The sequence below is a fragment of the Ruditapes philippinarum genome, unplaced genomic scaffold, assembly GCF_026571515.1.
Source record: "Ruditapes philippinarum isolate M1 unplaced genomic scaffold, ASM2657151v2 ctg1281_1_1_1_1, whole genome shotgun sequence".
In the NCBI taxonomy this organism is placed as follows: Eukaryota; Metazoa; Mollusca; class Bivalvia; order Venerida; family Veneridae; genus Ruditapes; species Ruditapes philippinarum.
In genome coordinates, this window is record NW_026860830.1 from 105,019 (window position 1) to 130,073 (window position 25,055).

The 25,055-nt window shown below is 32.3% G+C and overlaps 1 protein-coding gene across 15 annotated transcripts in view; it reads right to left on the reverse strand.

Annotated features, from left to right (window-relative positions):
• Window positions 1-10,530: 10,530 nt before the first annotated feature.
• LOC132713504 (receptor-type tyrosine-protein phosphatase delta-like) overlaps window positions 10,531-25,055 on the reverse strand; it is a 208,087-nt gene continuing 193,562 nt past the window's right edge. For all 15 annotated transcript variants that reach the window (XM_060696141.1, XM_060696132.1, XM_060696133.1 and 12 more), the window contains 16 exons: window positions 23,499-23,602; window positions 22,646-22,859; window positions 21,975-22,141; window positions 21,271-21,459; window positions 19,476-19,705; window positions 18,736-19,153; window positions 18,185-18,403; window positions 17,846-18,000; window positions 17,112-17,397; window positions 16,601-16,694; window positions 16,051-16,127; window positions 14,852-14,986; window positions 14,504-14,629; window positions 14,094-14,248; window positions 12,631-12,766; window positions 10,531-11,868 (listed from right to left, as the gene is read on the reverse strand). In XM_060696141.1, coding sequence (XP_060552124.1) covers window positions 11,800-11,868; window positions 12,631-12,766; window positions 14,094-14,248; window positions 14,504-14,629; window positions 14,852-14,986; window positions 16,051-16,127; window positions 16,601-16,694; window positions 17,112-17,397; window positions 17,846-18,000; window positions 18,185-18,403; window positions 18,736-19,153; window positions 19,476-19,705; window positions 21,271-21,459; window positions 21,975-22,141; window positions 22,646-22,859; window positions 23,499-23,602 — 2,774 coding nt within the window. In that variant the 3' untranslated portion in view covers window positions 10,531-11,799. The remainder of the gene's footprint in view (window positions 11,869-12,630; window positions 12,767-14,093; window positions 14,249-14,503; window positions 14,630-14,851; window positions 14,987-16,050; window positions 16,128-16,600; window positions 16,695-17,111; window positions 17,398-17,845; window positions 18,001-18,184; window positions 18,404-18,735; window positions 19,154-19,475; window positions 19,706-21,270; window positions 21,460-21,974; window positions 22,142-22,645; window positions 22,860-23,498; window positions 23,603-25,055) is intronic.

Here is a 25,055-nt window from a genome sequence, read left to right on the forward strand (position 1 = left end):
GCAGTGACATGATGTCATCGTAAAAAAATACCATTGCGTGAAATTATTCAGACAGTGTATGCCTGGAAATGACTGAAAGGGGCAATTTTGTTAAATTGTCTTCTATTGGAACAGGTTAGAATAAGTAGAAAATAAACATCACAGTTACTGCCCTTCCTTTTCAACTAAGACAAAGTAGTTGTTTAGGTTAAAAATGGCCATTTTAAAAACAGGACCAGGATTTGTGATGGTAAAGTAAAAGGTCAATTTTTCATATAAAACTGATTTAATGTGTTTTAACCCGTCTTTGTCCGTTTTCACAAAAATAGGCAGTGTTAAATGACCAATTTTCAAAGACGAAATGTGGATATTATACATATTATGATGTTAATTGCCATGTCATTAAAAGGCAACAAATGATCACGTGGTTTATCCTTGTAAACAAGTATGAGCATTACAAAAATTCAACACCACCTGATTAATATCAATTAGAATTCTATGATCTTCTGATCAATGGTGTGCATCAGTATGAATTCTTTTAATGTAAATTTTCACCTTAAATGATGAACATGAAAATGCAGCTGTGAGTTGAGCAAGTCCGATGCCTTTTATGATATATAGACATTTTATTTTATTTATTTCCAGTTTATGATAAACTTCTCATGAAATCTCTAGACAATTTACCGTTATTGATGTTAGTATGAAATCGATATTATACTTTATTACCAGTATAAATAGATATAGATCTGTATTTTAATCAGTTTTTTTAAAAAAATTATATTTTATTAATTTATTCATTATGTAACTTAACATAGATGGTATTATCTTAGATTGGGTGCCATAATGCTTGTGATATTAACATTTTATTAAATTACTATAAAAAATATCTACTGATCAGCACTACTGAATCAAATGATTGCATTAAAATTAACAACGCATATGATTTAAAAACGACATCATCTACTTTCAATACAAATGAATTCAAATAGGCAATATGAAATATTTTAATGGTTTAATCGATTTAGAATAAGTGAAAATATGATAGTAAAGGATATGGATGTTTTGTTGTCATTCGACATTAGATCAATTATACATACATGTATTTTCCTATATTGCTTTTAACGACTATTTTTGCTGATTGCTTATATTATGTTTGCCGGCTACAGTTTCAGAATTACATTGATATATTCATGCTGATTGTTCATTTTCTTGAATATAAACAAAACAAATGGATTTTTTAAAACTCCAGGGCGACAAAAAAAGTATTGTGCTCACGCTCAATTAGTCGGTTCTTTTATCTCTGTCGTTGAAAGTCAGTACCATATTTCCATTCTCAATTTCAAGAAAGAAAAACGTATGCTTTTTTACGTGAGTAAAAGAATAGGACGTTTGTCTTGGCTTGTGTTTCAACTTGTGAGATTTTTCGAAAACTAATTTATCTATGATTTAGTATGCTCACCTAATGAAAATTGATGACAGAAGAGTCATGCCATTCCTCTACACGGCTCTTTACATATCTTTATATATACCATCTTATGCCGAAATTATATCAATACGAGTGAATAAATTGCTGAAACTGAACGTTTTCCTTTTTGTAAAAAGGTATACCAAGTTCTTGTGACCTGACTTTGATTGAAATTATGGCATTACTTCACAAAAGTGACAACAAACTCAATTGCAGTGTGTCTTTACAATAGCATGATGACATCCTATTAAAATACTAGTGTGCGTGAAAACATTTCAGACCATGAAAGCATGTAAATGACTGAAAGGGGCAATTTTGTTAAATTGTCTTTTATTAGCAAAGCAGAGAGAAAATGCGTTAGAATAAGTAGAAAACAAACATCACAGTTGCTTCCCTTAGTTTTCAACTACGACAATGTAGTTGTATACAAAATCAGATAAGGTTAAAAATGGCCATTTTGAAAACTATCCCAGGATTTGTGTTGATGTAGCAGAAAGTAATTTTTTCATATAAAACTGATTTAATGAGTTTTGCCCGTCTTTGTCCGTCATGACAAATAGCTTTCCGCAAAAAATAGGCAGTTGGGATTTTTTAATACATGTATAGTCATTAAATAACATGTATGAAAAAATAAATATTTTCATTTGACACATATAGTACAAGTGTACATTTTTTTAAATTTAGAACATGCAACTAAAACTTATTTTTTACAGGTCAAATTTTTCGTAATTATACATGTTTATGATATAAAAGCTTATACAATGAAATCTATGAATAAATCATTTTGTTTTCATTTTTTCTACGGATTTGATAAAATTGGTCAGTTCAGTGAGTTAAACTTGGCTGAAATAATAAATATTTCTGAAATGGGTACTTGTGTATCGGCCGAAATCAATTTTCCAAAATGTTTTAAGGTATTTATGTATAAGGGTATGTCTTTGTCAAATATACAGTACAGCTTCTTTTAATTTACTTCCTTTCAATGGAGACGGTTGTAGACTCACTAACAATAGTTGTTGCATTTGACCTGGCCTTAATATTGGTTTTGTAACTCTTCGCTGTTGAGTTGATAGGGGCATCAGTGGGGGCCCGTTAGCTGACATTGCATTTTGTTTGAGCTTCAACTGCAACGACACGGTGTATTTTGATGTTTTGCCAGTAAAAGGGTCGATATGCTTGTTAGCTCACCTGAGCACGAAGTGCTCAAAGGTGAGCTTTTGTCATCACTCTGCGTGCGTCGTGCGTCGTGCGTCCTTCAAAAAATGGCGTCAAACTTTTCAAACAACATCTCCTCCTAAACTACATGGCCAATTGCAACCAAACTTTACAGAAATGATCCTTAGGTGGACCCCTTTCAAAGTTGTTCAAAAATTTAAATTCCATTAAAAACTCTGGTTGCCATGGCAACCAATAAGAAAAACTTAAAAAATCTTCTTCTAAAAAACCGTAAGAGCTAGAGCATAGATATTTGGCATGAAACATCTTCTAATGAGTGCCTATAAAGTTTGTTCAAATCAAAGCCCTAGGGTCAAAATTGGCACCGCCCAGGGGGTCATTGATTTTTCCTATATGCATATAGTAAAAACTTAAAAATCTTCTTTTAAAGAACTCAAAGAGCTAGAGCTAAGTTATTTAGCATGAAACATGTTCTAATGGGTGTCTACCAAGTTTGTTCAAATAAAAGCCCTGGGGTCAAAATTGGCTCCGCCCCGGGGGTCATTGATTTTCCTTATATGTGTATAGCAAAAACTTAAAAAATCTTCTTTAAAAAAACACAAATGGCTGGAGTTTAGCTATTAAGCATGAAACATCTTCTAGTGAGTGTCTACAAAGTTTGTTCAAATCAAAGCCCTAGGGTCAAAATTGGCCCCGCCCCGGGGGTCATTGATTTTCCTTATATGACTGTGTATAGCAAAAACTTAAAAATCTTCTTTGAAAAACCCAGATAGCTAGTGTTTAGATATTAAGCATAAAACATCTTCTAGTGAGTGTCTACCAAGTTTGTTCAAATAAAAGCCCTAGGGTCAAAATTGGCCCCGCCCCAGGGTGTCTTTGATTTTCCCTATATGCATATAGTTAAAACTTAAAAAATCTTATTTTAAAGAACCCAAAGAGCTAGAGCTAAGATATTTAGCATGAAACATCTTCTAATGAGTGTCTACAAGTTTGTTCAAATAAAAGCCCTAGGGTCAAAATTGGCCCCGCCCCCGGGGGTCATTGATTTTCCCTATGTGCATATAGTAAAAACTTAAAAAAATCTTCTTTTAAAGAACTCAAAGAGCTAGAGCTAAGATATTTAGCATGAAACATGTTCTCATGGGTGTCTACCAAGTTTGTTCAAATAAAAGCCCTGGGGTCAAAATTGGCCCCGCCCCGGGGTCATTCATTAGCTTGACATTTTTTTTTTAGATATATACATATTATATATATACATATATATTTAATATTTATATATATATATATATATAAATATATATATATATATATATATATATATATATACATATATATATATGTATATATATATATAATATATGTATGTATATATATATATACATATTATATATATATATATATATATATATATATATATATATATATATATATATATATATAGTAATAAATATATGTATGTATATATATATATATATACATATACAACCAATTTTGTTCAAATAAAAGCCCTGGGGTTTAAACTGGCCCCGCTCCAGGGACCTATATACAGGTGAGCGACTTTGGGCCATCATGGCCCTCTTGTTTACATACATACAGATGCATCTTGATCTAAGATGACTAAATTTTATTTTTTTGTGTGTACTTTACGGATGTTTTTTTTCCTTTGGGTTTACGGCGTACCAGCACATTACAGGTCTTATGGCGCCGAAACAGGAAAGATGATTTTGGCTAACCTCGGGTGATACAGTCTTCAAAGCAACACCATGGGTCAAAAACACATCGCCTGCTGGAGCTAAGAGATGTAAAGACTCCTAAGATATTCGAACCCATGTTGTCGCCTTTTACGAGCACGATAAACGGTGGCTGCAAGTCTTAAGCCTTAACCCAAATATAGGGATGCAAGTATATCTTGTTTTAAATATATCTTGTTGTTTGTGCTACATTAAAATAAATGTATGTTGCCATCAAATGTTATTCTTTCTCTCGAATACGTAACGTTCTAAAGTTTTTTTTTATTCTGACAGTTCGAGCCAATTATGTGTTCATTCTAAAATACCTTAGTCTAATGCATTTAGATGACACGTGAACTCCTTTTTGAAGTATCTAAATCCACATTTGTGGAATTTTATCACAGATATGTAAGGAATAGACCGATTCCAAAGATTTTTTCACAGGACATGAAAAACACTTTTGCATCACTCAGTTTTTATTGTCAATTAAAGCTATCAATTCATGAAATAGTTTTACATTTAACTAACACCAGAAAAATACATTGCCGTGCAATTAACCAAATGAGCCGGGTCATGACAAAACCAACATAGTGCGTTTGCGACCAGCATGCGCATCCGCGCAGTCTGCTGTTCGCTTACCAACTCTAATACAAGTAATACAAGTAGAGAAACTGATAGCGAACAGCATGGATCCTGATCAGACTGCGCGGATACGCAGGCTGGTCTGGATCCATGCTGGTCGCAAACCCATTATGTTGGTTTTGTCAAATGTGAATTAACGTTAACGTCGTGAGCGTCGAAATTTCTCAACGTAATCGCCGCTAATGCTAAACACATTTCTGATGTCTATATTTTCTGGGAAATAGAATATGCTAGACAAGGAATGCACTGAACTTAATGTTCAACCTGGGTGTGTAAGTAATGGACTGCACTGAACTTCATCAAGCGGCCATGGGAACCATAAGAGCTGTTTACATAACAAACAGTTTCCATCACCTAAATGCTCGGTTGCAAGAAAGGCCTTTTATACAATGCACACCAGCACATAGTTACATATACAAACATAATATTTCTATAATCTGTGAAAACACATTAAATAAAGAAAACACAAACACAGTTCCTGTCAAATGAGATTTTATTTCATCGTATGATGACTAGGACGTACATATATAGAGATAACCATTTACACACTTTCCATTACACACACAATCTCTACACATATTGCATTGCTTTGGTACAATACTTTATATGAAAGTCCTATCTCAAAGAAATTCAAAGAGTGAAGTTCAATACATTAACTAGAAAATGACATTATTATTTCAATACAAAATATATTTCAAATAACTTAAGATAATTACACCTTGTGCATTAAAACATTTCATTTACAATAAGTTCACATAGCAAAATTCTTAACTTTAAAAAATCAAAGGAAGCCATTTGGTGATTGTAACCATACAAAAAGTAATTAAAATCCAAAATTTCATAATCTTTCTCAATACAATAAAACCAAGAAAACATTTATTTTTTTCACCAAAAATCACTGTTTTTCTTTTTTCTCCAAAAAATAAAAAAATAAATAAAGAAAAAAAACCCCCTGTTGTCATGGTAACACTTGTATATCTAGTATGATACTGTTTATACATGAGATGACTGATGATGATAACAAATATGTGGACAACAAACAGCTACCGACATTAAAAGCATTTCATGTAAAGCTAAACTAATTCAAACATACCCATCCTTCAACTACTGTGGACAATTTTTGTATTTTCAGAAATATCTTTGTCAGCCATCATGACTGATGAAGTTTGGAAATTCACTAATAACTGGCAATACATTACATTAAATGGTCAAGAGGGGAAGTTTAATAAACATCTGTTACTGCCAGTCTCCAGTTTCACTAAAATTGGCAATAAAAATTTCATCGTATAAAGAAGGGGCCGTTCAATAAATTAATATGACTGACATTTGATGAAATAACTTCTATACCATTTCAAAATACCAACATAGTCACTGTATTTTAAAATATTTCAAAGGGAAATTATTAGCCAAGCGTGATCCAATTCTGTTCAGTTTTCATACATATAGTAACAATGAAACGTTCAAACTGTAAAAATGATCTTAACTTATATCCTTCTTCTCTATGAATTGTGGTAGATGATTTTAAGCATTCAATATTATACTTGACATGTAATTCAAGATGGCGGATGAATATAGAAAGCGCCATCTGTAGGCCATTATTTCTTGATGTAACAACTAAACCTCAGCAAATTATCAACTTAAATGACCAAAATAAATTCCACTAATTGGTATTGTAAGTTCAGCAAAATGGTGTTAAAAAAACCCCAAATATTTTTAACATTTAGCTAATTTTAAATTAACATCAATTATGGAAAGATTTTGTAAAAGCTGAGATACTTAACACTGTAGGCCACTAAAGAATTTAATAATTTTGCCAAATTTCTCTAAAATCTGAACATTGCAACGTTATGCTTTTCAATGTGGCAGAAATAAAAGTATCTACATGTTCCATAGTTAAAAGAGGAGTTGTTAATCTGTAACTATATTATGATCAGATATCAGACCAAAACAAGAAATCACAGGTACTGAGACATGTTCAGACACAAGAAATCACTACCTGCCGTCATGTACATAGCAATTACTACAGTAAACAACGCAAAAGATTCTCGCGTATGTACGTATTTAACGTAACATTAATTATACAGTATGCTGGAAATGATCTAATAAACATTGCTGTTATTCCTACATGTCCATGCAATAAGAGCATTTAAATATATACATCATATCACGGATTTATATTACATGTAATATAAATCCGTGATCATATATATATATATTTTTAATCTGCAGTATTCAATATTACATGTACAGAAAAGTTACTTGTATTTTTTCACGATCCTACCATGTTTTTCAAATATATTTTTCACTTACAAATATATATGTCCCTGGTTTTCCTCATAATAAAAGAGTTGAAATATTTTTGCAAAAGATGATAATATTTACGTTGGCTTCAGCTACAGATTTGCCAATTTATGCATTTTGCATCGTATATTAAATTCCAAAGATTTATCAAAAATTGAATTCTCAAAATCCAAAACAATTGTGTATTGATGTCATAAACATTGATAATATGACTTGATAAATATATTACAAATTAACTTTAAAGAACTGCAGAAAAGATTTTTTTTACATATTTAAGATCAGATTTTTGATTACAGAGCGAGTCTAAGATATATTACACAGTAACATATATATTACACAGTAACATACTGCTTTTGCCGTTCCTTAAATAATGTGGGGAAAGAAACAGTCACAAAAAGGACAAAAAGGTCGAGAACAGCTGAGAGCTTCTATATTTGGTAAACAAATGGTTTGATTTTTTTAAATGTTAAATTACTTATCTCTGATAAAACAATCTGACGTCATTAACTAACAACATTTATAATGTAATAAAAAATAAATACTCTAAATAAATGAGGGGAGAGAAGAACATAAATATATCAATCAAGCACAATACTAGTGTAGATTCCATTAAAAAAATCATATACATGAACCTTCATGTATAATATCCTATAAATAGACCCAAAAAAAAGTTACTAAATCTGTCTTAAAATATCTAGTCATGTATCTCGCCAACCTTGAAACATAATCAAGTATACCATTTTACAAAAAAAGGGCAAAAAAGATCCACTATTATTATAATAATAATATAATAATGTATAAAAAATGATTATAAAAAGTTGAAATTCTTATATAAAAAAACATATTTAGAGAGCTGTTAAAGACATATTGCAAGGTGAAGGTGATTTCTTTGATGATAACTAGATGATGTACATTAGAAATATAAAATAAAACACAAACAGTAATGTTTCTAATGCTGAAAACTCTGCACTTTGAACACTGTACACGAAAAAGAAAACCTCAAACACACAACATTAGTAATGTTCATTACATTATGCAAAGAAAACAAATATTGTGAACAATTGTAATGTTATTTTTCCAAGCTAGTGGTAATCTTGAAAAACTTTACCTATAAAGATAAGTAAAAAACGAAACTCATGTACACTGTTGCACAAATATAAAACAGCAAAATATACACCAGCTGTGCTATTCAACATCAAAATAGACAAATACGTCCCCAACACTTCACCTATACCCCACCCACATTTTTCATCACTACAATTCACTCAAAACTGTGTCTACAACCACCTTTAAAACCATCCAGCTCTCTAGACAAGATAGTGTACATTATTATTTCCAGAATTTCATTCCATGACATATCCAAAGATAAAACACTTATAAAGTATTTTAACCTGTCAATTCATACTACCAGCCTGTCTCCCAAGACCATTTCAACCCTTTATATAAAAGCAGGTGTCAAAAAAACTCTTAAACTTTATCATTTAAATATACCTCTTTACTTCAACTTTCAATAAATTTTTGATTACGAGTCACCTGTCAACAATAATGTCCACTGGAAATTCAATTTTCAGAGTGAATCGTTCTCAAAACAGCATCCTAACGAAACTACAATGGGCACAAATACTGGGCAAATGAATCTCTTTCATATGTCCAACAAGAACTGTATCTGTAATTTAATAATATTAAATTTGGAATGCATGTTTTGAAGTACAAAAAAAGCAAAGATTATATGATCCTTGGTCCAGACTAAGAATTAATGTGTTTGAATAGATAGCGATATGTTATAGGAGATTAAATAAAACATGTTCCGGTTTTCTGATGTTTCATGGATAAAAGTTTATTTATAGTAGATCGAAGAATTTATTTTTTTCTTGCAAATTCATCTAATTTAGGACCATTAAGGGAATGAGGGTGTTAACTCCATGGGTGCAAGTTCAAAATGTCCAAAACCCATAAATTTAGCATTAATCTAACTGGTTCTAAATAAAAAAAAACAGTTTTTTTTTTTCTTCAGGAGATTAAAAAATCTGAATACTAGGCAAATGCCTAAAAACTTTGACCATCATGATTTCCTTTTTAAAACTATCCTTAGTATTGAGTTGCATGATAAATACTCATGTATTTATTTAAAATTTCATAAAAAAAACTTAATTGATGTAACAAGTTTGTAACCATTACATGCAATGAGACGCCAGAATAAATATTTCTACCAAAGAAAAAAATGGTCTTGTCAATTTGAAGTAGGGTAATCTACAAGAAAATGAATTGCTGAAAAAAAACACTATGCAAAACCCATTGCTCATGTATATATAGCAAAGGTACTTTTTGATCATTTGACTATTTTGATATTAAACCTGCACTGAGAATATCATTTAACATACACACAGATTCTATAATATCACTGACCAATCTTTCATGCAACTATCTAAATATACAAGATCAATTTTCAGTACTGGCTTTTTTCACTTTCTTAAAAAACTGAAAACAAAAATGTAACACAATTATTTACCAGGTTTTGCAAAAATAAGGAAAGTTTTTACTATATAATAATATCTTATTATTCCAACAACAACTAATTTTTGCTATGCTCACCTTGGTAAAATCAAAGTTTGTGTTTGAACTTTACATTTCTGACTAGATAAATTCAAAATTCAAACAAATTTAGGTTTCTGTTGTTTTATTTAATCATGAGTTTCTGTTAATATATTGTTATCATTTAAAGACTATTTTTCTGATGAAACACCAACAAAACATTCAATGTTTGACAATGAATATTATTCAGAAATAAAATTAAATGAACTGGAACTTTACAATATATATACATTACTTGTGTGTATTGCAGACTGGTTTTCCGAAATTCAAATACAGTAACTTGACTCTCAAATAAATGTTTTATAGTATTAAATAACTAAAACAAAAATTATTGACTATAGCAATACAGTATAGTATCATGTACATGAAAGCTAATACTATTCAATTTAAAACCCAGAAGTCTGAATTATTCATTATTTTTAAGAAGACTGGTTTCAGCAATAAAAATATATAAATTTTTTTAATGAGTTGACTGGCACACAAATTTCTGACAATTAGCTCCATGTTTTATGTATAAACAAAATGTCACAGTCTGTACATGATCTAAAGGTGTTAGTCCAATAATAAGAAGAACAGATTTTGATCATTGGAAAGAAATACACTACAATTAAAGAGTTTTTTAAAAATTGAATATACAGTCTGTACTAGTACACTTTATCAAACAGTAGGCTTCCTGTTGGTCATGACAGTTTCTGAATATGAATATTGCACATTTTATAAGAAATGGATATAAAATACTTAAGAATCCTACTCTAAAACATCCATTTCATGAAAAATCCATACACAATATTATATCCAACATTCATTCTACTAAATTGACAAAAACTTTAAATACATATATATATGTATGTATAATATGTATATACTGATCCAATTATAAACATCGGTGGTTATCTTTCCTTCTGGTGAGAATTGTAAAATTTTCATATACATTTTTTTGTAAAATATCCACATGTCTAGCAGGGTTATCTCTGCTCGTTCATCATGAAAATCCGTATAAAATTCATTACCATATCATCAATCAATGTACATAGTTTAAAATACAGCATTACAAGAGAAAAAATATAATAAAGCAACACATAACCGTCTAAATGCGATAAAACTTTGACCTTGAAAAAAAAGGTCGTCATTTTCATACATTCCGCTATGTTATGATGCTTTCATCACGTATATATATGCAGTACAAACTTGGAAATACTTGACCAACGTGCACCATTTGTTCACTTCTGAACAGTTTTTATGTGGAATTTCTATCATTATGAACATCAAACTTCCATGAACAAGTTATCTTATGTCTGTTATATAGCACAATTTAAGCTTACTCTGTAAGTCTCTACTATTGGCAGATTGTGATGAACACAGAAATTCTAAAATGTCTACATAAATCAGAGTATATATTGTGTTTTACACATATATATACACTGTAAACAGTATATAGTTTCTTATTCTTGGTTGTTTTTTTATTTTGTCTGTTGTTATCGTGGTTTTTTGCGGAGCACCATGCCCAATGACTTTGGTATACAAGATCAAGCATATAAGGGAAAACTACCCAGACTTCACCAGGATTTCCCATAATGCTACTTCAAAAATGGCAGCCTCAAATCTTGAATGGTTTGTATCATATATATCAAGATACAGTTGTCCATGGTTTGGCATAATTACACATATTTTCACTTAATGTATATGAAGAAGAAGAAGAGAAAAAAAAACACGCATGTAAACTGAGCATATTTGATTATACATTATGCTCATAAGTCAGCACATGACAACATTCACATCAGTTTATAATGCCACTTCACTATTTCTGGTCTGTGATTTGGTATTACTTCTACGAACAAGTGATGTTGTACTAGTGCCGTTTCCTACGTCAAAGTGCGATTTGAGGGCCGCATGACGCTCCTGCATGGCCGCCAGTCAGTTTGCATAGTGGTCAAATGAGCCCAAATATTCCAGGGCAGCTCTGTAGCAAAACTGGTATTGGTCCTGAAATATAAAGTTAAAATATCTAAAATACTGATGATAACAATAATATACTTTTAAGACAGAGAGCTTGTTTTGATAGATAGTGTGGGCCTAGTGGTTAAGGAATATGTCTCAAAAACAAAGAAATCATATGTCTGAGCCTAATAATGGCATCAGTTCCTATTAATGAATGAAGCAGATCAGGAAGGCCTGTATTATCTAAATCTTCAACCACAATTAAGCTTAACTAACTCACTGTTTAACAAAGATGATAATCAAAATGGTTCTAATGAATTTAACATACACATTTGTTTTTATAGCATTTAACCATTCATCCACTGTATTTCTCACATGGACCTTCCAAACTTCCATTTTGAAAATGCCAATTATCAACTTTAGGAATATTGAAATGAAAAATTTAAATATTAGCCACCAGTATAAAGAGTTTGGTAGACTGCAAAGACATGGCATCTGCTTATCACTTTCAGTTCCAGCAGAGTAATGAGCAATTCAGTCATTTGAGCCGTGCCATGACAAAACCAACGTAATGGGTTTGCGACCAGCATAGATCCAGACAAGCCTGGGCATCCGCGCAGTCTGATCAGGATTCCCTGTTTGCTATCAGTTTCAGTACTTGCTATAGGGTTTGTAAGCAAACAGCATGGATCCTGATCAGACTGTGCGGATGCGCAGGCTGGTCTGGATCCATGCTGGTCGCAGACCCATTATGTTGGTTTTGCCGTGACGCAGCTCATTTGATAACAGGGGAAGATTTTAACAAACCTCTGTCTGCACCATGGCAGGTCTCTGTGTTCTGAGCATTTTCACTGTCTGGAACATGTCAACTACGCCTTCGTATCTCATACGCTCCAAAACAATACTCAATGTTATAAACACTCCAGTACGGCCCACACCAGCACTGAAAAATATAAAACACAACACGTTATATATGTAGCCACTAAAAAATATGAAACATTTCATGATTTTTTGTATTTTGTGTGCAACTAATGAATTATGCAAACAATGCAATATGTGTTATGTTCTAACTGAAGCCTTGAAGTTCTAGCAGAAATGTATAAAGAACATTAAAAAATTGAAGTTCTGGTATAAATGTATAAAGAACATTAAAGCATTGAAGTTCTGGTATAAATGTATAAAGAACATTAAAGCATTGAAGTGCTGGTATAAATGTATAAAAGAACATTAAAGCATTGAATTTCTGGTATAAATGTATAAAGAACATTAAAGCATTGAAGTGCTGGTATAAATGTATGAAAGAACATTAAAGCATTGAACTTCTGGTATAAATGTATTAAGAATATTAAAGCATTAAAGTTCTAGCATAAATGTATAAAGAACATTAAACCATTGAATTTCTGGTATAGATGTATAAAAGAACATTAAAGCATTGAAGTTCTGGTATAAATATATAAAGAACTATCTCAAATACTGTGCAAACTTGTTAAAACTGGGTATCCGAGTTGTTTAAAAGTGTAACAAAATTAAACCTGTAGCATGTTTTTTATAACATAACATTGTATCGACTTTGTTATTATTTGTTGACAAGGCATTTTTGTATAGACATTATTCTCAGACATCACATCAACAACAGGAAACCAATCACAATAACAAAGAAAACATACTATATAGTTTTGCAGAAATTACAATCCAATCCTAAATATAATTATAGCTTACACATTTATGTGTACATCATTTAGCAGTATACAGCGACGTCATTCAGCTATGATTATTGTAATCTACATTAAAGAATTACCATACATACAAGGAAACTTTAGATACATTTACTTAATATTATGTATGGAGAACTAAATTCTTCTCGTATTTCACATTCTAGCCAGTATATTCCTGATAAAATGCACACAAGTGGCATTTTGACTAGCATAAATACATGTCTGGAACAATGCATAAAAATAACATTAGGGCCAAACATATGCCTGAAATAATGCACAAATGGGAATTAAACCAAGCATGTACCTAAAATAATGCATAAAAGGGGAATTTGGAGCCAATAATGCACAAATAGGAATTTCACCAAGCATGTGCCTAAAATAAAAAAAAATATAAAAGGGGCACTAGGGCCAAACATGTGCCTGAAATCATGCACAAAAAGGGTTTTTCATTAGGATAATAGTCAGTAAGGATAATTATCCATTAGACCATAAAAACAGCTGGAAATGTTTGTTTCTACTTCACAGAACTGGTAAATAACATAAAAGAATAGTTACCTGCAGTGTACAGTTATAGGTCCCTCCTGTCCAAACTGCTCCTTTGTTTTATGTACTTGGCCAATAAAATCAATGAATCCCTCTCCAGACTTAGGTACACCTTGCTCCGGCCAGTCAGTGAACTGGAACTGGCGTATTGTCCGAGACTGACCATCCTGTTCATGGAATTAAGGAAATTATTTGTCAAATATAAATGCATAATCAGATATTAAACCACAATTACATTTATCTTTTTATGTTTGTAAAGACTGTAACTACACTTTCCTGTTAAAACAGCAAAATGGGTGTTTCTTCTCAGTAAAATCGCCATTAAAATGCTTCACACATGTAGAGAAAAACGTCACCATAAATGTGAATGACATGTTGATTTATTAAGATAGAATCAAGATATTTAATGGCTGGGTACTTACTCTGGCATCAGTGACCTTAAACTCTCGTAATATATATTGAGGCATATTGTACTCTGCCATTGGGTCCACAACGAAATACTGGTAACGTGCCGACCTCTCACTTGGCCAGTACTGGTGACACTTTTCCTAAAAAATAAAATACATATCAAGTTAAATTGGCCAAAAAAGCACTCCTTACGTTATCTTTTTTCATAATCTATGTTTGTTTGAACACTAATATAATATATATAAACTTTATATTTTCATCTTGATATCCCCAAAATTTATATTTGACAGTCCCAAAAATGGATGCTTGGGCAAGTCAGTTTAATTATTAGATGGGACAAGGGATATTTAATATTGACTTACTCTTCCCATCTCTCTCAGTTTGGTCAGCATGACAATAATAGTAGAGTTATGTTCCCATAACATTCTCCAGAAATCTTCCGTCGTGTCTGCCAGTGGTCCTTGTGTCGCAACATAAGCTCTTCGGTAACGGTAACCCTAGTATATGTTAAATAGCAACATTAAAATCTGTATAGAATAAAATGTTTAAAGCTTCATTTAAAAAGATCTGTTAGAGCTTCAAATAGTACAAGGAAATTATATACATTCCATAATAAAAATATCTGTAACAACTTATTCATGAAGTAACACAGGAATAACTTATTCATGAAATAACACAAGAATAGCTTATTCATAAAATTACACTGGACCAACTTATTCATAAATATCAATGGACTAATTAAATCATAAAATAACAGGAGAATAACATATTCATGAAATGGCATTGGAATAACTTATTCATGAAATAACATTGGAATAACTTATTCATGAAATGGCATTGGAATAACATATTCATGAAATAACATTGGAATAACATATTCATGAAATGGCATTGGAATAACTTATTCATGAAATGGCATTGGAATAACTTATTCATGAAATGGCATTGGAATAACTTATTCATGAAATGGCATTGGAATAACTTATTCATGAAATGGCATTGGAATAACTTATTCATGAAATGGCATTGGAATAACTTATTCATGAAATGACATTGGAATAACTTATTCATGAAATGGCATTGGAATAACTTATTCATGAAATGACATTGGCATAACTTATTCATGAAATGGCATTGGAAAAACTTATTCATGAAATGGCATTGGCAAAACTTATTCATTATTAATGAAATGGCATTGGAATAACTTATTCATGAAATGGCATTGGAATAACCTATTCATGAAATGGCATTGGAATAACCTATTCATGAAATGGCATTGGAATAACCTATTCATGAAATGGCATTGGAAAAACTTATTCATGAAATGGCATTGGAATATTTTATTCATGAAATAACATTGGAATAACATATTCATGAAATGGCGTTGATGAAATAACATTGGAATAACTTCTTCATGAAATAACATTGGAATAACTTATTCATGAAATGGCATTGGAATAACTTATTCATGAAATGGCATTGGAATAACTTATTCATGAAAAAGTGATTACTACAGGTGATGATTTCTGAAGACAGAAAAAGGGGTAATATATTTACTTACATTAATAAAACTTGCATTAATGTAGTCCGAGCCATCGACTCCTCGTATTGGTTGTAGGGCAACTCTAGTAGATTCATCTGTGATGAGAAATACACAATGCAGCATTAAAATAATGAATAAATTAGAAAAAGCTAGCTGTATCTTTTAAGTGCAGTCCTTAGTTATCATGAAAAACAAAACTAATTATTATACAGTTTCCTTTTATGTGAGCATAAAGGCCAATTAAAAGACTCTTATTTGAATTTATTGTTTATTTCATCTATGCGCACTAGTTTAACAAGTCTATTTTTCAATCTGGACCAAACCATTTATTATTTTAGGGAACAATTTGAATAGTGAACTTTGAAGACTGTGATCGGCATGGACTGATCTTAGTCTGCACTGTTCAAATGGGTAGAATCATTAACCATTTGCCACTAACAGGCTATGGGTTTTAAACTTACGTATTTAAACTAGAAAGGTAACTTTGTTACTATCAACCAATACAGATACAAGGGAAGCTACCGTTATACAGTAAAACAATATAAAAGACAGGGTTATCTTCACTTACATGGTAAAATGTTGACTAGTCTATTTTTGAATTTGTTTACTGGTAAGTTGGCACTCACAAAGCGATTAGGGCTGGCCTTCATGTTGGCAAGTCTCTGTAAACAAGAAAAGATGTGAGAAAATGTTAAGTCTGCCTTAAATTGTTGAATATTATCACATCATAGAATACTTGTTAAATTTGATATTTTTGACTAAAATTTTGAGAAAGGGAGATTACTTATTTTTGAGAACATAAACCAATCCTGTTGACTCCAGTCAACATTTTAATAAAAGATCTTTTATGCACTGAACTATTTTGTAACAATAATAAAGAAATTAAGAACCAGCTAAATTACTGTCAGTGAAAAAGAAGATATTTTTTTTACAAGCACGTAATCTGCAAGTTTAGATAATCATAAATCAAGTGAAAAAAATATGACAGAATAGGCTAACCATCAATTATTACTCATATTTAAAATGATACATAGAAAAACGACTGATATTATTAATTCGTGTACTCATAAAAACCTCACCTTAAATTCTAGTTCCATTCCGGTAACAGTTTCTCCAGGTTCCGGTTGCATCAGCTTTTGTATGTGTGGTGACAAACTTCTTGCCGGAACTTCTGTGTTTCCGCAGGTGACTGCCTCTAGCAGTGCATCGTGGATAAATATATACTGATCTTCAGTCTGTACCATGTAATTTCTCTGGGCTCGTAAACAGGTCACATGACCGTAAATGTCAACGGTTTTCTCGTGCTTGATTCTCTCGAGCATTGCGTCTATAACTATGAAAGCACCAGTCCTTCCAACACCCGCACTGAAATTATACATTTAACAATATCTCAATAATTGTAATAACACAATGCCAATAAAAGATGAACAAAAGTTAAGATAAAATTGTTATTATGAAAACATTTAATATTGATCAAACTGGATATTTTATCCAAAACTATAAGTAACAAAAGTTAGGATAAAATTGTTATTCAAAAACATATAATATTGATCAAACTGGATATTTTATCCAAAACTATAAGTATGAACAGTCAATAATTTTCCAACCATTATCTTAAGTCTCAGTCACTCTTATTAAGCATTGCAACATCTTATATGCATTGTGGATGTACACCGCATTATTTCAAGCATATTCAGACCAGTGGATAGACCAATCAATCAGCTGAAACCTTTACGTGAAATCATGTGACCTCACCCACTCGGCTCATGTGACCTTACCCACTTGGCTAACCTGTACATAAAAATATACAAACCTGCAATGACAGATGACAGGACCAGCATCCGGTGGATTTGTGGCTTTAACACGCCTCATAAACATCAATAGTGGAGTAGGATGGTCTGGTACACCATGATCCGGCCATGCTGTAAACTGGAATTGCCGGACTTCACGTTTCTCAGGGACACCATACTGTAAAATAACATAAAAATTTTTTACATGTTTTCTTGCATTTCTTGTCATAAAACAAAGTGAAACATCAACAGAACAAAGAAAATGTTTAAAAATTTTTTTTTTGAAAAACTTTTTCTTTATATTCTTATACAGTTGACTTATAAATATTGCTTAAATAATGCTATCATAACGTAAAACTTACTCTTTGGATATGAAATGTCCTAATTGTGTATGTAGCTAATTCTGCTACATCTACCAGGAGGACGTGCATCAGTCCGTATGTTTCTGCCCCACGTCCCGGCCAGTACTGGTCACATTTTATACGAGATCTCTCCTCTAATTTGGTCATCATTACAATCGTAGCACAGCGCTGTTCCCACACCATTCGCCAGAAATCTCCGAATGTTTCCGGTAATGGTCCCTGAAATACAATGAAACTTTTATTATCCCAACAAATACATGTACACTTTTTAGCTTTGTTTCAGTCAAGGGAGATAATGCAATATCGTTGTCCTGACAATTTTTGTATATTCAATATTAATTTAAAATCATGATCATGTTGTTCAATGATATTTCATATATCTGTATTAATTCAGTTCAGATTAGAGTTCTACATATTTAATGTCGACAAACTTTTAAAACACCGGTTTTTGTATCATTTCTAATTCAACAGCATTTCTATAATAAACTTTAATACTGTACTTGTACTTGACTAAATACACAAAAGCTTCAAAAAACTATAAATAATCTTACTTGAGTAGCAATATAAGCATTCTGCTTTCTATATCCATCCATGTAATTTGCGTTTATGTAGTCACTTCCCGAAATACTGTCAATTGGCTGTAAGATTACTCTTGAATGGTCATATGCTATCACATTAGCATATCTATTTTTAGGTTTGTTATATTCCAGGTTGGAATTGTCCCATGTGAACTGCTGGCCTGGTTCAATCGACTCATACTCTTGCGAGAATTTCAAATTATCTGCCGATTTTAAAGATTCAATATGTTCGGCAAGCATGTGGATGGGTATCGGTGGGTGGCTTATCATAGCGGGTGTCTGGTAGTGCTGGCGCCGGAGCTCAACGGGATCAGTGGGGTGGGGTGGAATGTTGTCAACAATGAGTTTACTGGCTGGTTCAGGAGCCTTCTCCTTTCTCGTAGTTTTTCTCCTAAAATTTAATCATACAAATCATCAACTTTACTATAACCTTCCTATTAAGACTGTGTTAATCTATGATAAAATTTAAGAAAGCATAGAATTATCGAATAAACCCGTAAACATAAATCAATGTAATTGGCATCTTTGTATACAAAACACAAGACTGAACTATAATGTAAGGACCTTACACAGGCAAAAGAAATACCCATATTTTTTATTCTATATCATCACTTTATAAGAAATCAATTTCACAAATATACATAATCATTATTCTCTTAAATAGTCTTCTATAAAACAAAATTTCTAACATCTGTAGAACCTGATGTACAAACCTCATAATAAGAGCGAAAACAGCGCAGCCTATCACTATAAGTACGACTCCCGCACAGGCACAGACTATGATTATAGTGACTAGGTGCTCGTCACTAGGAGTCTTATGTTGAGGATCACTATTTGCTTTAGCTTTATTATCCTCTACAACAGCGTATCTTGGATCTACAGGCTTCTCATGCGGCACACTGACTACAGTAAAACTGTCAGAATAATCGCTTGATTTGTACAGCTGAAATTACACAGAATAAATAAATTTATATTACATTCATATGTATTATGATAATCAAAGATTAATCATTATGTCTTGTTTCCATTGAAAAATTAAGAATTACCTCCCTTATATTGAAAAAAATAGTTCAATGAGTGACGGTCGTTATTAATTGCAATCTTTTTTTGTCCTTTCCTATGCACTTCCAGAAAAGAGTGTGAACAGTAGAGTAAAGATCTGAAGCATTATAGCCAGTTAACCCGCTATATACATTTTTAACACAAGTAAAAGAGATAACTGCAAGGATCTGTTGATTCATTTTTCTCTTATTATAATCATGTATAAGTCAACATAAATGATATTAATAAATATCATTCTTTTGCCGATTATAATATTAGGCTTAATGATAAATCAAAGAATCAAAATTAAGAATCATATACAGTAGAACTTCGGTAAGTCGAAGTTGAAGGGACTTGCGTAAAAACTTCGACACATCGGGACTTCGACTCATGAATTGCTCTCAATTCCATGACAAAATTTCGACCCGTGACTAGTCCTAATTATAAGATCTATAACAAAACCCATTTTATATTTTCCATCATTATTCTGATATTTTACATTTTACAATGATAAATATAGAATGTTAAATAACTTTTTTCACGACTAATTATACGTATACAATAGAGTTACAAAAGGCGTAACAATACGAAAGGGCGATAACTAAACCAGCTTATAGTAAATATTACGCGTGTTATTCTCACGCGACACCGGGTCACGGATGCTTTCAAATGAAAGTAGTTCTTACCGTTTACTTTCAAATACCACTATGGCAATTAAAATAGTAACGATTAAAGCATTTTATCACACATTTTATCACAAACAAAGGCTGTTTGAACACACGGCTGTGTAATTAACACCTGTCACACAAGTTGATTGGAAATCGTCTACGCAGCCAGATAAGGTGTGAAAAATGTCTCGAGATCGAAGGTGTCAAAATAAACGAACAACTTCGACTTATTTGTGGTAAATTACACTAGATTTACTTTATATGGACCACGAAAAAACTTCGACACATCGAAAAATTCGACACATAAAATCTCGACTCATGAATAGGTTTTTATAAGTAATATATAGGGGGAAGAATCGGGACTTTCATTTTTCTTCGACACATCGAGAAAATCGACTAATCGAAGTTCGACTCATAGAAGTTCTACTGTAGTTGTCTCTCAAGTTGAAAATATCTTAAAAAGGTGAAACTAGTGTTGAGTTAACTTCATATATATTTTTTTTAATCATAAAACAGTCTCTAGAACACCAAAGGGGCCAACTTTCAACATTTCTAGGTCACTCCCAGACATGCCGGACAAAATGTCATGCATGCTGAATGCTTTAAAAGGTAACTGGAATTAAATTTTTCCTACTGTATACTTAAGCATTTTAATGACTAAACCACTCCTCTTTAATTAACTGTTTCTTTGTAGATAAAACAATCCTTTGTAACTGATTAACTGTGAAATTTAATTGACTAATTAGGCAATTAAAATCTAAAGCAATAAAAAAGTACATTATATAAAACAAACACTTACCCCGGTGACAGTGTAAGCTCGAAGGAATACTCTGTATTTTCTGTCTGAGTCTAGCAATCTGTTATGGAAGGTACCCTCGGTCCTCTTGTTACCAAGCTCAAAATGACCTGGCAGTCTACGAGGATCGAACCTTGCAGCAATGTAAGGTTTACTGGCCTGAAGATCCACTGGCATTGTGTCGCTCGTCAGCTAGAATTGATATAATATACAGTTACTTACAATTCTCTAGAAATTCTAATATATGTAAGGAATATAATTTGCAAACTGAAAATATATCACAGATTATTTTTTCCCAGATCAAGCAACATCTCTGTCAAAAGATTCAGACTTTTGTTTAACCTTGATAAGTACTGGTTGCATAAGTAGGTTATGTAGCCCCCAGCAGGTTAAAGGTTAAGCTGAAACTGACACTATAATCTTGTCACACAGCAAATACAAGCATGCCAATTAAGACTTTATACTGGTGGTCAAGGGTTTTCATTTTTATCTGAGGCAACAGATGTGCCAACCAAAACAACTGATTTGGTGAAGGGTCAAGGGGGATAACTGTATCTTCAAGGTTAAAATATAACCAATTTTAAATTTTCAACTGATGATCTGTTAATAATGATAACCCCCTGATCATAGTGACATAGGTGTGCCGTAAATGCAAATGGTTCACAAAGACTACTTAGACCATAATATACACTTAAAATTGAACATACCTCAAGAAGTGTAAAATCTTGTGGTCGTTTTATGGCATAGTCTTCCTGCACAACAGCAAGGTCGTAGTATGCAAGGTGTCCGTTGATTTCCGAGGCTGGCTGGAGACCGATAGTCATTCTTCCGCCACCTACACTTACTATTTTTGGGGTTGCTACAAATGCAGGTGCTGTAAAACAATAATTTTAGTTTTAACTGTTTCATATCATAATAATCATCTCATTTCCAGTATGTTTCAACATTTCAACAACTGATTTTGCATCAAGGACTTGTTTTAAATTTATGTCAAAAACAACTGTCTTTTCTTTAAATTTATTGTGAAAATTCTTAAAACTTTTAACTTGGGGTATAGCAACATTATCACGTTAAACTTTCCGCAGAGGTATCATGATCTTATAGACAATTTACTTTAACTCTTACCACACTAAGTACTTCAAACAGACTTATCCATGTTTAAATCTGGACACAACCATTTATCATTTTTAGGGAGAATTATTACAAAATCGATACTGACCAAACAGTGAACAATTCAGACCATAATCAGACGGACTGAATGTGCCAAGTAAGGGTAGATTCAGTCCCTACCAGCTGGTTAGGGGTTAATAACAATAACCCTATTCTCTGCTTTATGAAGCATAATAAATGTATTCAAAGACTAAGAGGTACCACATACCTTCTATCTTAGTCTGGCATTCCAAGAACTGCGTTTTGCCGGCATTACCATCTTGGAAATAGGCAGTTATATTGAAACTGTAAACCATTCTGGGCTGCAGATCTTTGATCACAATATTATCCTGAGTACCGGGGATTTCCTTCTTAGACTTCGGTGATTCACTGGTCTCTACACCATTTGTGTTATGGTATGTCTTTTGCCCTTGATATTCAATCTAATGACAAAAACAAATGACATTCTTTGTAAAATATAACAAGAGTTATTGAATTTAATCATAGAAAGTTATCTGAGCATGAGACTAAACATGTATTGTTTTGAAGGCAAAATGATCACAGACATGTTGGATATTCAAGGAAAAATTCTTAGATGCCCAAAACATTTATTAAAAGATCTTTGGTAACTTCCTTTCTTTTTTTAAAACATAATAATTTACATTAGGTTTCAAGCTTGGAAATATCAATATTTGCTAATATCTGGAATTTCATTGGGTAATGTCCACAGATCAAGCTGCCGTCTTGAGCACAGTTACTGCCATCGCATCATTCCTGTGCAGGCTGCCAGCACATGTTGCTTTCTCTTTTGCAAGGATAACTTCTGTACATATCAGAACTGAGGTACAGTGTGAATGACCATAGAAAGGATTTCATGATCATTAACAATCAAAGTGACCTGCACAATTCGGGAAACGAACCCGGTCGATTCACAGACCATTGCTTTACCTATTGAGCTAACCCGAAAGCTCACAGATTATATAGCGAAAATATTATGCACAGTTACATAATGCAGTTCTTTATCAAACCCAGTACTAACAGATTGTATTTGAATACTACAGTAACATAATTGGACTACTTACAACATATTGTGTGACATCTGTTTTTCTGGGCTTTTCCCATGACAATGTTACTTGTCTAGACCCTACACTCATTGGACGATAATTCTGTACAGTGTCATCACGCTCTGAAAATAATAATAATTGAGCCGTGTCATGACAAAACCAACATAATGGGTTTGCGACCAGCATGGATCCAGACCAGCCTGCGCATCGGCGCAGTCTGATCAGGATCCATGCTGTTCGCTTACAAACTCTATTACAAGTAGAGAAACTGATAGCGAACAGCATGGATCCTGATCAGACTGCACGGATGCGCAGGCTGGTCTGGATCCATGCTGGTCGCAAACCCATTATGTTGGTTTTGTTGTGACGCGACTCATATTAATCCAAACATATTAGCACAACCAATAGAAAACAAAACACAGCAAATAATTGAAAAGACCTTAATGACATAACATGATTGATACATTTATCTAGTATCTCTTATATATTAAATTATAGATTTTTTTTAAGCATTTTTTCACTGGTTAAATCAAAATTAAAACATCTCTCTTTGTTTCTGACAAGAATTATTTTAATCTTGATGACAGATGTCATAATGGTACTATGTATTATTATTATGCAAATCAATGACTTAATGTCATTTAATTAGTGATTTGTGTGTGAATATTTTTTCATTTTTTGCCTCATTCATTAAAATTTTCAATTCCCATAGATTAAATTCAATTTTTTTTTTATGTCTCTCCCACGCCCACATATGTCATTGTCATAGATGAGGATAGCAGTCATTGAGGACATATTTTTCTTCAGCATAGAAACATCAAATCCATCACAATCATGTGGCAAGTAGAGGATTTTATTTTGATTGAACCATGCACGTCTCCATTTACATGGTCACAGGAGATTTCTGGTAAGTATTTGCCCTCGGAATGTTCCTGATTACACAAAATTCTGTGTATCATCAATAACACATTTTTATGTACTAAATATATTGCCTACGTATAGACGTAATATCTTCTGAACCTTAAACCCCCCTTTATTAGTGAAATGGACTTGCCTGAGTTTGTATTTGGAACTGTCCATTAGGAATTTAAGGGAAAAAGTGTAAAAATTCTAAAATTAGGGCAGCAAACACTGGTAGTATAGGACTGTAATGAAAAGAGCTTGCCCGAAGATACATTTAATTAAATTAGGTCACGTAAGGAATTTATGTAGACAATACATTTACATCCATGACTTTCAGATCAGACTTGACAATAATCAATGGGCAAAAACTTATTTTCTTTTGGCTCACATTCAATTTACAAGCACATACTGTTCTAGAAAATGTGGGGAAAGACTTTTAGTTAACAATACAGGTTTAAGGTTCATTCAACCAATTAAATGTAATTAATATATGTCTCTTTACCATTACAAGTAATTTGCAAGTTGGTACATTTAATCTCAAGACTGGTACAAAAAGTGTCAAGATCAGTGAAAAAAAATCCATTAACCCTTGACTGTGTGTAATATAATTATCAATTTTGGGGATGTCAAGAATTGTTTAAAAATGGGAACAAGCACATGAAGTCATTAAAT